Source organism: Condylura cristata, unplaced genomic scaffold (assembly GCF_000260355.1).
Source record: "Condylura cristata isolate star-nosed mole 26May11 unplaced genomic scaffold, ConCri1.0 scaffold00005, whole genome shotgun sequence".
Taxonomy (NCBI): Eukaryota; Metazoa; Chordata; class Mammalia; order Eulipotyphla; family Talpidae; genus Condylura; species Condylura cristata.
The window spans coordinates 34,960,313-34,974,793 of NW_004567106.1; the positions used below are offsets into that span (position 1 = coordinate 34,960,313).

The following is a 14,481-nucleotide window of genomic DNA, read 5'->3' on the forward strand; positions in this document are numbered from 1 at the left end:
ATCACATGCTTGCTGCTCCATGTAGTTTCCTTAGGTCTCCGTCTTTTTCTCCATCTGGCCTCCTTTCTCCTTCTCTCTTCTTCTTTCTCCTTTTTCTCTGCTCAGCTCCACCCTCCTTCTGGGTGGGGCAGGGAACCTGGAACTTCCCTTCTCCTAGGGACCACCCAGTTACAACAGAACCTACTTAAATTCAATTTAAAATTTGAGTTCCTCTTTCTACCATGCTCAGTAGTCACATTTGATTAGTAACTACAAATTAAATGGCACAGATGTAAAATATCCCAAGCAATGTAGAAGTTTCTATTGAACAGTTGTGGTTCAAGATTCATTGTCACATATAATATACCAAGAAACTTTTACACACTTCTATATGCAAGCATTAAAAAATCAGTGATGAAAATTTAACATATCTGGAAAATATATGTATAATTGTATGACTGAGGTTTTACTCTGGAAAGTCATAGAAAAGGAAACCTTTCACTCCTTAGGAAATATCTAGCCTTCAAATTCTTTATCCCAAAATCTTGAGGAAATGGTGTCACCTATGTTGTTATCAAAGAATTATTTCCACATATTTGAGTTCTCTCTAAGGCAGAGGTCTTTCATTCACAAAGTGACACACCCAGGTTAGAGTTAAAATAAAGTCCACACCTTAATCTGGCAAATGTTATTACTCATGTTTCTTCCTGATATGGTTAAACCTATGATTACTTTATGCAAAAAAGAGGGAAATAACCATGGTTACTTAGCTAGATTATTTCTTTGATCATTTGATACTTTATCTGAACAAGGAAGTTCTGCTTGGATAAAATGTGTAGTCATTTATATTCACTTCTTCAGGGACAAAGAAAGTTCCTACACTGCCTTTGTCTTGAAAACATGAATAGGATGGTTTCGGAAGGGTATATAGCACAAATAAATCCTCTCTGAGAAGCATATTCAAAGAAGATCAAACTTTAATTGGGAAGAGTGAATATTTACATCAGCCTACGTCAGCCCTTCAAAACCTTAAGCTAGTCATTTACCTTCTCCCAGACATGGCTTCTTCATCTATCAAACAACATGATTGGCAAAAATTCTTCTGTAACTCCAATAACTTCCCAAGATGATTATGATTCATATCCTGTCTATAAACTTCTCCCTAACCTATGTGACCACTGTCTTGACTCATTGTGCTATGACGTCATAACTCCCACATTCTTTTCTAAGACTTAGCAAATTGTTACAATAAATAACAGTATTTTAGTTTACCAAACTGTCTATCCTTGGTTGCTTTCTTACTAAGTTTCTTTAAATGGCTTGGGGATTGAAGTGGCTTTGCCTAGGATTCTGTCATTTGAGGGAAGAGGGGTAAGAATGAGTTTTTATTCTATTAGACTTATATTTGGGTCAAAATTAAATAAAACAATGAATAGATCCTCTTTTGTATATAAGGTAGATAAGATTGGTACTGCATTTTTTAATACTTGAAAAAAGTAAAGAACAATGTTTTGACAAATTATGTGAAATTCATATTTCAGTGTTTATAAATAAAGCTGTATGGGGACACAGTCACAATAGTAGGATTTCTCAGCAACTGTTGCCTCAATGTCAATTGAGGATAACTACAATATCTACTCCATGAGACTTTATGTAAATAAATGACTAGCAAATATGTAAAGTAGTTAGAAGAGTGTTTGACACAAAGGTCTGTGGATATGTCTGTTGCCACATATTTTTATAAACTGAAGCTGCAGTAGCATACCCATTTATTAGTAATAATTGTTAGAATTTCATTTGCAGCACTCCACTAAATCTCCCTTTTTAGCAGTGGGGCAATAGGATGATGTCTGGAGACAACTAAAATGACAGCTTAGTCACTTATTCACAAAACTCAATTGTGTTACTTATAAATGTTTTATATGCTTTGTACTTCTTTCAAACATGAGTCTTGAAAGAACGCACATAAACTTCGAGTTCAGCATTCATCATATATTCTTTATAGTTGGTGACCTCTCTCTGTGAAGAAGTATACTTAAAAACACAGGCCAAGAAACCAGAAACAAACCCAAGCATATAAAATCAACTAATCTTTGACTAGAGTACCCAGTGGAAAAAGGATGGCATCTTCAAAAATAGATGTTGAGAAAATGGATAGCCACATGAAGATAATGAAATTGGATTTTATCTCACACCAACATCAACTCAAATGGATTAAAGACTTAAGATCTAAAATGCCTAGAAGAAAATTCAGGGAGAAATCTTCACGACATTGGTCCTTGCAATAAATTGATGGTTGTGACACTAAAAGGACAGACAACAAAAATGCAAATGCATAGGATATCACACTAAAAAAAAAAAAAAAAAAAACAATGAAACAGACAAAACCTTTTGTTGATCACTAAATCCGGGAAATGGCAGATAATACTTGCAAGTGGTACATCTGACAAAGAGTTGGTCTTCAGAATATATATGGCAATGCCTCAGCCATACCTAACAGTGGCTTATCTCTGTACAGGGCAACACCTCACCAACCTTTAATAATTCTCCCCTTTAGTTCTCCCTTTTCCCTGTTAAAATGTTTTCCTGTTTTGCTACATCAAAGCTTTTTTTTTTTTTTTAATATTTTGTGGTAGTGAGTTCACAGATGCAAAATTAGTGAGAGGTGAGAGGGGTCCTGGCCCAGAGAGAGTTTTAATACCCTTTGCCTAATAACCAAAATAATGTGGAGGTTCTGCCAAAGATGAAACACAAAACTATGCCTGTGATCCAGCAATCCATTTCTGGGTATGTAGAAAAATTGAATGAGTTTTGTCTTCTCATAATGAAACAGAGAAGTGTAGAGTTTATTTTGAATTAGATTCCACTTTGTCTCTTAACTACCATAATGAAACTGTTAAGTGAAAAGTAAGAAGTCTGACTCAACTATCTATGAGTAACTTCCGAAGAATACCCACTCACTGATTTCTCCACATTAAAGACTAAGGAATGCAGTGACAACCTGCTCTTACATTGTGATTGGAAAAACAAGATGAAGGTCATCAGCTGACTATTACAAAAGATCCCACACTTACTTTCTGTCTCAGACTGATATCTTTTAATTCAAAAGTTCCAAACAAATGACGTAAGCTTTAGTCCATTCCTGTGCTGATCCTTGTAACTTACTCTCACCAGATGGCACACACCTTGGGACTTCTTTTTGGCTGTGGATTCAAATTATGGCTACTAGTTTTAAATAAGCAGTTCCTTGATTATATTACAGCTTAATTACTTCTCAACCTATAGGAGTAACCCAGCTCACTATGAAGAATTTAGTGCCATGTTCAGCAGATAGTCCAATATTTGTTAAATGTTGATGAATGAAAATTTCTGTGCAAACTTACAGTGACTATTGATCATTAATATACTTACTGAAATGTTAATATTCAGGGAAAAGTCTGCATAGTTACATAGAACAAAACAAAATATTCCTTTTGTCAGATTGTTTAACTGGATGAAAAGAAAATGTGTGAAGTAAAAACCTTTTCTGAAGAATCTGAATGAAGTTCCACTTTACCACACACACTCCAGTTTGCTCTTTTCTTGCGGAAGAATAGCTAAGTAACTACTTGAAGACAGGATTTGATTTGCCTGAATTATCCAGATAATTGAAATAACTCATTCTCTGAGAAGCATCTGGGTACATCTGGACAGACTAGGCGGCCCTACTCGGTAAATGTCCTCTGACTTTCCTGGGCATAACGGAGCTACGCCCAGCTTAACTGCGAGATGAAAAAGACCCCTAGCTAAGAAAAGGTATCTTTGTCCTTTAGCGCAAAGTGCAAGCCGTATCTTGATTTTTCTCCATCTCCTTTCACCAAGACATCTAAGAGCTGTCCTATTGCTTTCAGCCTCTTCTTCCAACACTCTACTGAAGGTGTCCTAAATGTTTTAGAAATACGAGGGGGAGAAAAGAGGGGATCCTGAAGGTGCTGATATTGGATATTGGAATGTGCCATTCACTTAGGGGATGGGAAGAGAAAAGTCCCTGCGTCACTTATATCGTAGGTAGAAAATCACTATTGGACCTTAGATTATGTAAAACCTGGGCACCTGAACAACACAAAAATGCAGCCATGCGCAAGCAGGGCTTCTCGACTGCGAGCGGAATCCCAAATCACCCGCTGCTCTGGGGCGTGTCCCCCACCCCCCCACGTGGTGCGTTCTGGTACGTCCCAGCGCAGCTGCCTAGAGAGCTACGCGGAAGCCAGGCAGGCAGGCAGGGCGGTGGCGGTAGCACTGTGTACACCATGGCTTACCCGGGGCACCCTGGCGCCAGCGGCGGGTACTATCCTGGTGGGGTAAGTTTTGCCCGTGCGGGTTTGAGGCCGGGGCACAGATCCTGGACATCGATCTGAGGTAGCTTCAGGAACGCCCCTTTTATACCTCTCCGCTTGCTGCTTCACTCCGACTCCTGACAGTCACCCTGTTTCTTTGACCCCCACACCATCTCTCTCACCCAATGGGTGGCTCCGTGGAGCTAGGACGCGGAGGGAATGTGTCCCTAAAAACCTATCTTGTTACTGGGAAACATAGCGTGAAATGTGCAAGTGGGGAGTTGACTTCCTTCTCCTCCCTCCTTGTTTTTCCTCAGAGCAACAGCCATTTTAATCTGCAGTGGTCCAGAGCTCTAGCGCTCTCTCTCGATCTCTCTCTCTCTCTCCCTCTCTCACTAAGGAAAAAAAAAAATCAGAAAAAGCTTGTTTGTGCATAAGTCCTCCAAGCCTAGGGAGACTGCCTCTATTTGGTTTGGGATGCCTGTTATTGTGGGAAATGTTTGCAAGATTGAAAGTTCCCTCGCAGGGATATAGGCCAGCCAAGAGACCCCTTACCTCCTCTAGACACACCTGTGTCATTATTTTCCCAAAGCCAACCCTACTGGTACTTAAAGAGTTGTACAAATAACCATAAACGCAAAAAAGTGAAAGTAGCTTTAGTTCCCCCCCATTGCAATTCCTTCAGTAAACTGCCTGATAATAGAGACTTTTTAAGTTGTTTCATTTGTGCCGATGTTACTACTCATTTTGATCCAAACCACCAGTTTTAAAATTATAACGAGGGCACTCAATGGCTTAAATAATAATCAAATGAAAAACCAACAAACAAACAAAAAAGTGATTCAAAAGAATGATGCATGTATGTTTCCTGTTTCACAGTACGGAGGGGCTCCCGGAGGTCCTGCGTTTCCTGGACAAACTCAGGATCCACTTTATGGTTACTTTGCTGCTGTGGCTGGACAGGTTAGATTTTTCTAGTTATATTAAAGAATGGCCAGATTCTACATTTATATTAGCTTGTTATATTGACATAGAAAAAGGAACTTTCCTTTGGGAAAGAGTCCCATTGCTTCTGCAAAAGTGAAAAGAAAAAAATTTATTGTCTGTTATTTTAGAACAAGTTAGGACAAAGTATACTTACACTAGTTCAATTCAGAACTAAGCTTGTGGTTGAATTAGTGTAAGATTGAGCAGAAAGGAGATTACTATGAGTGTATTTTGAAGAGCTGTAAGGCAGACAATTGTCTTTAGAACATAATTGTCAGGTCTACGGTAATTTTTAGAGAAAATTCAGCTCTCCTGAATATAAACTCATTAGTACAACTGAAAGTTAAGTAGCCAGATTCTAGTAGACACTCTTTATATTCAACTTGATTGCTAATCAATTATCTGCTCCTCCTTTCCCCCAACCCTCCAAGGAGATAGGGGTTTTTGGTAAAAACCAACCAGCTTCAAAATAAGTTACTAGAACATATGGGATAAAATCCCAAGACAACCTTTTAGAATAGCAGTCTTAAGAAATGCAACTTGAGAATCTAAATGGAAAATTGAATCTAAAACTGAAAGAGCTTCCCCTTAAGTATCTGCTCCATCTGTTAGTGATCTGTACCTTTGAAACCAAGGAGGTGGCAAACCTTAAGACTTGTATTCTTAGATTGCCTAGGCCTTCAGGGTGTAAGTGACCCCACCTCCTTAGCTTTCAGAGGCCTTAGTCTGTACTAGAATACCCATTGTCTTTCAAATTAGTGATCCTGCTTCTCATCTAGAATTTATAATGCCTGCAAGCTGGAGGATTTCCGATTTTTCTGTTTAATCTCTAAAATCGCATCTATGTGGTTCTGACTAGGTGAGCTGGTGGATAGGCACAGGAAACCTATATTCCAGATAGTATTGTGATTTGATAAACCATTGATCATACTATAAGAAAAGGTGATCAGAGAGGCCTATTTGGACCAAGCTTTATATTTATTGTGGAACCCATTCTTTCCCCACCTCAGCACCACCCCCAAGCACGGAGGGGTAAGATTTTTAAGCAACTCCATCATTTTATTTAAAAATGCTTGGCTTTCACAGTTTACTAGCTCCCACTGTGAAGAGTCATTTGAGATGGAAACTAGTTTTATTCATACATTAAAACATGGCATGTATAATGGAAGAAGCTGTATTCACCTCGTGTTTTATTAAAAGTGGAAGTTTATACGTGAGGTTGTTTTTTGCCGAATCTAATATAGGAATTTAGAAGAACCAATGAAAAGATATTGTAATACTAAAGTATACATGCAAGCAGCTTTCAAAATTTGTTTTTTGTGTGTTATCTATTTAAAAATGGACTGAAATCGAATGCCCGCTTTACCAAGGGCATTGTACTTTTATGCAATGTACTTTTGTTTATGGTAGGAGAAGACTTAATAATTTGTCTTTCATCCTTAGATTACTTTTGGGAGAAAGTGAAGGAATGAATGCTTACTTCCTTTAAAAGAAATTCTTATGCATGATAATAGTTATTTTCTTTGTTCTTATTGCTCTATTGAATATTAAAAGTAAATAAGGAACTAAAAAGCACAAATCATTATTGTGGTTCTAATTCCTCTCCCTATTTCTTTCAAAAGGATGGGCAAATAGATGCTGATGAATTGCAGAGATGCCTGACACAGTCAGGCATTGCTGGTGGATACAAACGTAAGTTCACAGTCTCGGAGGCCTCTTATATTTCACAGTTAAGATACTTGTCAAATAGCCTTCAAAGAAAGTAAGTTTTTCTGATCCAGCAAAGTTCTTAATAAATCATTCCACTTTGCCCACCAGCTAAGTGTGTTTCTTAGATTTGGATCTCATATAGCTGCAAATAGTCAAAGCCATGACAGTCTGTATGGCCTCCTTTACAGGGGATGAGTTGAGGTGCTGAAAGGTAATCTGCCAGGTCTGATGTCATTAACGATTGAGTTAACATTTACTACTGTTGTCAAGCTTACTTTGTCCCTAACCTGGTGGCACTCAGGGTGCCACCTACGTGACTGGTCCTTTGCACCTGATCCCCAAGTGGCCTGCCCCACATTCCTGGTTCTGAGTGGTTGGTTGGGTCTCCCAACCCCATGCCATCAAGAATCCAGTGCTGTAATTCTGCTCTGAGTTCTGGGCATGCTACTGGCAAATAGATGAGTGCTTGCCACATTTCCCAAGTCTTTCCTCTTTCTACATCAGAGAATGTGTTCAGACTGAATACAAAGTGCCCTTCCTAGTTCCTGAACTCTTTACACTTGTTCTCCTTCCTCCCTTCCTCCCCAGGACCTCACAGGTTAGATTTGCTGCACTTTTACCTCCCTCCTGCCTTTTCAATATCTGCCATTAGCTGCAGATAGGGAACAGTTGCAGAGATGCTGCGTCCTGACTGAGGGCTTGTCATCATCTACACCCCTCCCCCCACATGATCCTTTTCAAATCAGATCTTGATCATGATCTTGACAAATATCCAGGGTAGAGAAAATCAAAACCCAACTTCTTGGCAAGCTTTGAATGAGCATGTTCAAACTAGGATTCCCACTTGAGAATTTATAGTATCAGTTTTTGATTAGGTGGCATGACATATTTATTAGATAAGTCTCTTCCTTAAATTATTTGCATTTCTATTTTTATTATCCCTTGCTTTACAATTTCAGTATCCTATTCATATTTCCTGGTTGCAGAATTTGTTTGGAGAGGAACCTTTTGCATTTCTGTCACTTAATCTGCCTTTACACAAAGAAGCCCTTCCTAGATTAGAGGCTTTTTCACTTGTAGAAAATTCAGTTTAGACATTGCCAAGCCCAAGCAAATAGGGGTGTGAACAAAGAAGTTCTAATAGCAGGTTTGGGAAAAGTGAGCTTTGTCACAACAGAGACTTATTTTACTGCCTTTCAGTGGAAGAGGTGTGGCAGATTTTAAAATCTGACTAACAAAGTGGGTTGTATATCCTTGACAGTCTTTTTAAAACTCATCTGAGAAAGAGCTACATTTGGTGGTAGCCTTAGATAACTCACTGAATTTTGGAGAAGACATTTACTGAGTCATCAAGGTAATGTGGTAGAGATTGTAGAAGCTACTAACAGCCACAGTCCTGCTTGTGAGATGTCAGTAGATTTTGTAATATAGAAATTATACAGTTACTGGTATTTTAAGCCCATCTTCCAAACCCAAAGGCACAGTTTGGGGAGCAGCTGGATAGTATCTGTAGGCACCTTCTCAATCAAGTTAAAAGAATGCAGTTATTCCTAGAGCTGTAGTAGATGAGGGATACTGCTGCAGGCTAGAGGCTATTGTTAATATTCTCATTCATTAAAACTGTTGGGAATGGTGAATTTTCTGCTTATTCACTTTGATTCACTTGTCTATCACCTTCCTCCCTTTCAAATCCTTCTCACAAAAGATGACTTGATTTCTGTTCTTCCTGACAGAGTGCTAGCCTGTTACTCTCCTCTTCTAAATACCTTGAGTAACTCTCTAGCCATAAAATGTAAGCTAAGGAGCTTTGCAGGAATTCAAGATGCTCTGTAGCATAGTCTCATCATATGGTACTTCCTTTACCTACCCCAGACTTTCCTGTTTCTCTTTAATTGTGTTGGTCCCTGACTCCACTTGGCTGTCATCAAAAGTCCTACATCTTCCCCATCATTCACTGTTTTACTTAGTGCTACCTCTTCTATGGAGTCTAATACTAGAAAGGAGCCACTCTTCAATCCTTCCTGGTACTTTTCAGTGCCTCTATTATGGCTTAACATTCTTTACCTTGATCAGAAGTATATGTGCATTTGTCTTTCCTTAGACTGTCAACTAGGGCAGCATCCAATTTTACATTTGTATCTCCAAAGGTCCTGGAATCCTGAGCCTGTACATAATAATTACTTAATAAGCATTTGTTGAGTTAATGAATGTATAATATTTTCTAAAACAGAAAAATCATATCCTTTAGAACAGAATAGAAAAAAATACTCTGGCAGTATTTGGACTTAAGACTGATAGTTGACCTCAGGGATTATACATTGCTTTTAAGATTTAGGAAAAAGCAGAAAATTTTATTTAAAGAACACATCCTTCTTAGATTCTTTGAAAGGAGTATATAGCATCCTGCATAGGGATGAGATTTGAGTCCATTCATTCATTTGTCTGCACAACACATTTTTTTTGGATCCCACTATGTGCTAGGAACTGGGGTGTGTAACCATAAATAGGGCCTATAGGACTTTGTGAAAAACTCTGGTATAAGTAAAGTATAGAGACTACAAGATCATAAAGTGGGGACATACAACCCAGAAATCAGGGAAGTTTTCTTACAGAATTGACAGCAAAAATGAGACTAAAAGTGAGTGGTATAGGGACATATTCCAAGCAGTTAGAACAAACAGCATGTAGAAGAAGACCCAGAGTGAGAGGGTGCACAGTTCAGTCAAGGAATTGAGAAATACTCAATAAAGATAGTGGGAGTTAAACAAGGAAACTAACTAGCCTGGGCAAATGGATTTGTAACCTTATATGCCAGCTAAGGTAGTTGGACTTCACCCTGGGAGCTGAAGATATAGTGGATTTAATATAGATGAGAACATACTATCCTGGCCTTTTGATAAAGACCCACCTTGGGAGCATGGGTCATCAGGGATTCCTGTTAAGTGGCTATGGTAGTTGGATAGGTAAGATTCATGCTAACTAGCCCTGGGAATTGACAGTGGTGCTGGAAATGGATCCTAAAACTGTTTAGAATTAGAAAGTGATTGAAAGAGGATGTTCCAGTTTTCTAACTCATGTGATCAAGTAGTTGGAGGGGCCATTTATAAAAATGAAAGACAGGCAAGCTGTCTGTTTCAGGATCTCTCAAAATCCTTAGCCTAAAGCCAAGCTCAACTGGCCCTGCCTGTGGTTGCCAGGCCTCCTAGAGTAACGGTTCTTAAACTATGGCACATCAGCATTACCTGGAAAGCCTAATAAAACCAGAATGTTGGCCTCTGCCATAGTTTCTCATTCAAAAGATTTGGAGTAGGAATTGAGAATTGGCATGTCTAATAAGTTTCTAGGTGATGTTGGTGCAGGTTAAACCAGTTGCTTAAATGTGAGTCTATATCACCCAAGGATCTTGTTAAACTGCAGGTACTGATCTTATTGCTGTATGTTAAGGACTGACATTGTGCAATTATGACAAACTCACAGACAAAACTAATATGACTATACTCATACTTCGAGTGTAACAATGGTCTCAACCACTGTAAAAAAAAAATACTATTCTATGTGCATCTCTATTGTGCAACAAATTTTAGAATTTATACCAACTTTGTCACTATGACCCTTTTCATGTCTATCTTTTAGCCTTACAACTTCTTGTACTTAAGTACTTCCTCAAAGTTACTGATTCCATTAACATAATGTAAAATTCAAGGGCTTACCTATAATGCTTAGGTCATTTATGTATAGACCATTAACCAATGCATGCATTCTAATTTGATTGTCTTAAGTTAGGTATAGAAATGCTCTCAGAACTCCCGTAAGATTGAAAGGCTTCTGAACCATGGCCATTACTCAGTTGGTCACTAGACCAACAGAGTGCTTTTATTTAACATACAATTCTATCAAGCATAATTTTCTGGTTTCCTATGTAAGTTTACTGTATTTGAACAGAACATAAACTAGTAGAGCTAGGAAGTTAATGCACAGTTAACTAACTAAGCATTTCTTTTTTTTAAAGATTTATTTATTTATTCATACAGAACTGGGGTACAGGCTAGAGATGCAGGGTGAGAGAATTCACCAGGGACAGAGTGGGGTGAAGAACAGGCAGATCGACGAAATACACTGCTGAGGGGAGCAGCGGGCGGGTCAGGAGAGGTCTGCCACGCCATGTGGTCACCTCCAGGGCAGGCAAGAATCGAACTCATGCGGAAGTGGCTTAAACTTCCTAATGCAGTGCTTTAACCCGCTGCGCCACCAGGGAGGGCCAAGCATTTCTTTTAACTGAAACATTAAAAGAAAAATAACTAGACAAAACACCACTAAAATCAACTGTTTATAGTCAGTTGTGAGTTGAAACAAAGCAACCCTACTTGCCTATTTGCCATGGTGAATATACTATGGTGCATTATGTTGAATTAAATTCACTATCTTATAGTTTAAAGGGCAATGAAAAGCACATAGTATTTTTAAAAGACTGTACTATAGCCATGTTAAATCTCTCCAAAAACAGAAAAAATTAAGCTTCTATGTATCCATTACAGTCAATCTAGGTGTTGTCTAGGTGTTGCTATTCACCTATGCCCCCTTCCCTGTTTTGTTTTTTAAGCAAATTCCAAATATTTTAACTTTCACTTCACCTACAGATATTTCCATTTTACTTTTCTAAAAGGATACTTTCCCCTCCAATTTCAAAACCATAACCGTACCTAAACAAATTAGCAGTACTGGGCAATAGTTTTTGTTTTCTTTTTTACATGGTTACTATTGAAGTTGTTAGAATCAAATTTGAGTTTTAGAAATAACCCACTTTGGAGAAAAACTGCAGCAAAGCTCCATATAATTCCACACAGTTGAGTAGCATACAAAAGTAAGAATGTATAAATAACCACATTCTGGGCCTCTGGTGGCGCAAGGGGTTAAGTCTCAGCACTATGAAGCAATCTGCAGTTAGTACAGCATGAGTTAGATCCCTGGCAAGGGAACCACCCTCATGACTCTGCAGGCAGACCTTCTGTCTCACCCGCTGCTTCCCTCAGCAGTGTATTTCAGTAGCTCTGCATGTTCTACTCCCCACTCTGTTTTTGGTGAGTCTTCTTAACCCCCACATTTCTGAACTACACCACAGTTGTTGTATGCATGAATAAATAAATCTTTAAAAGAAAAATTACATCCCTGATTAATGTGACTAATATAATGTGAATATTTAAAACTAATAATATATACTTTTCTTGTTCTTAACAGCTTTTAACCTGGAGACTTGTCGGCTTATGGTTTCGATGCTCGATGTATCCTTTACCATGATTATCTAGAATATTTTTCCCTGATAAAAATAGTACTCCTTAGAAGAATTCAAAGAATTCAGAAGAATACCCAGTAAACAAAGTGATAAATTACTACAAAAATGTTTTCTGAAATAATTAGCTTTTGAGATAAAATTTTTTATGAAGAAGGAAGGACTGTTAGTGAATAGAATGTTGGTTGTCAAGAATTAAAGGAAGTTATCCCAGGAGAAAAGTACAGAAAGCAGAGTGGAAACAAGAACTTTTGGCTTTAATGCTGACACTGTGTGACTCACACCTGACCTTCAGGATGGGATTTTTCATACCACAGTAGTTAAACATGTTTTGTGGTATTCTCCCAATGGGTTCCGTCCTGTGTTCCATTTTCCAATCTGGAAGGCCTTAACAAGGGAATGTGGGTGGAGTTTAGGAGGGCCAGCAGCACAGTGTGGGGCACCCAGAAGGTACAGCCCAGTTCCAGTAATGACTACTTTTTATACATGACTCACAGTGGTCACTGATTTCCTTGTAATCACACCACTAGATTATCCTTTCCCCACAGTGAAAATATGTATTCAGAGCTTTTACTCTGTAAATCCTTCCTAATATATCATTAATTTATCTTTTTATTATCTCATACCAAGAAGAACATGTAACTCTTTTTACCTTTTTAGTAGAACTTTAAATTCCCTTATCCTTGATCTTTGACTTAATCATTAGGAACTGTTGCAAAATAGCAATGCTTTAATCCTTGATTACTGTTCAGAGAGATATGTCAGGCACAATGGGTTTCACTGAATTTAAAGAACTCTGGGCTGTACTGAACGGCTGGAGGCAACATTTCATCAGTTTTGACAGTGATAGGAGTGGAACTGTGGATCCTCAGGAATTGCAAAAGGCCCTGACAACAATGGGTGAGTATGGCCAGCTTGAACTGATGTTCACTGAAGTGTAGGTTGCTTTTATTTTTATAAGTAAGTACTACACGAGGGCAGTTTACATGCTTTAGGATTAGTGTTTGTTCTTACTCTGTCTTGATAGTTTATGTTTAATGGTGTTTAGATTTTTGCTGGATGATTTCTCTTCCTTTCAGGATTTAGGTTGAGTCCCCAGGCTGTGAATTCAATTGCAAAACGATACAGCACCAATGGAAAGATCACCTTCGATGACTACATTGCCTGCTGTGTCAAACTGAGAGCTCTAACAGGTGTGTTCTTTGACACTAACAGGTGTGTTCTTTGACATCTCTTGTCACCACAGCCAAGAATATACACATTTTTAAAACTTCATTTTAATTTGGGGAGGGGGGTTACATTTTTGCTCCTCCATGTGTGGGCATGTTTTGTATAAGAGCCCTATTTAAAGCCAAGCAATACAAACAAACTAAAAGCTTGGAGCGTGGCTTTTCAAGTTAGTAATCTACAGAGAGAAACAGAACTCACTAGTCTCAAGTCAGCTATACTAGACTTTCAGTTAATAGAAGTAATTGGGCCCTCCCTGGTGGCGCAGCGGGTTAAAGCACAGCACTGAGAAGCTAAAGCCACCTCCTCTTGAGTTCGATTCCCACCTGCCCTGGAGGTGACCACATGGTGTGGTAGACCTCTCCTGGTCTGCCCGCTGCTCCCCTCAGCAGCGTACTTCATTAATCTTCCTGTTCTGCTCCCCACTTTATCTCTGGTGAAGCCTCTTGCCACCCCTGAGCCTCTGGCCTGTACCCCAGTTCTGTATGTACAAAATAAATAAATCTTCAAAAAAAAATGGTCATTTAAAAAGTAATTGGAGCAAAAATGGACCCTATATTATGATGTAGGAGATAGTTCATCAAGAATGAACAATATTTATGACATTTCATATCTCAGTTTCATATGTCACAATTTTTATGACATTTCATATCTTTTGTTGTCCCCATTTTCTTGGTTTCATGTCAGTGCCTGTTTAACATTGCTATCAAGAATATGTAACAGAATATTTCTGAAGATTTTTTTTCAGGATTTTTGGTTAGATTAGTAAGAAATCTGCCAGTAAAATAATTGTAACTATATTGTATTAAAATATTCCAAAACAGTGCTCGCTTCGGCAGCACATATACTAAAATTGGAACGATACAGAGAAGATTAGCATGGCCCCTGCGCAAGGATGACACGCAAATTCGTGAAGCGTTCCATATTTTTTGCTGCTTTATTTACAATTGGAAAAACATGGAAGCAGCCCAAATG

The 14,481-nt window shown here is 38.5% G+C and overlaps 1 protein-coding gene across 1 annotated transcript in view; it reads left to right on the top strand.

Annotated features, from left to right (window-relative positions):
* The first annotated feature begins 4,204 nt into the window (after positions 1-4,204).
* Positions 4,205-14,481, top strand: part of SRI (sorcin) — a 15,239-nt gene continuing 4,962 nt past the window's right edge. Inside the window, exons 1-6 of the mRNA XM_004676864.2 lie at positions 4,205-4,319; positions 5,175-5,258; positions 6,905-6,974; positions 12,228-12,271; positions 13,032-13,179; positions 13,359-13,472. Of these exons, the coding sequence (XP_004676921.1) occupies positions 4,269-4,319; positions 5,175-5,258; positions 6,905-6,974; positions 12,228-12,271; positions 13,032-13,179; positions 13,359-13,472 (511 nt within the window). The 5' untranslated portion in view covers positions 4,205-4,268. The remainder of the gene's footprint in view (positions 4,320-5,174; positions 5,259-6,904; positions 6,975-12,227; positions 12,272-13,031; positions 13,180-13,358; positions 13,473-14,481) is intronic.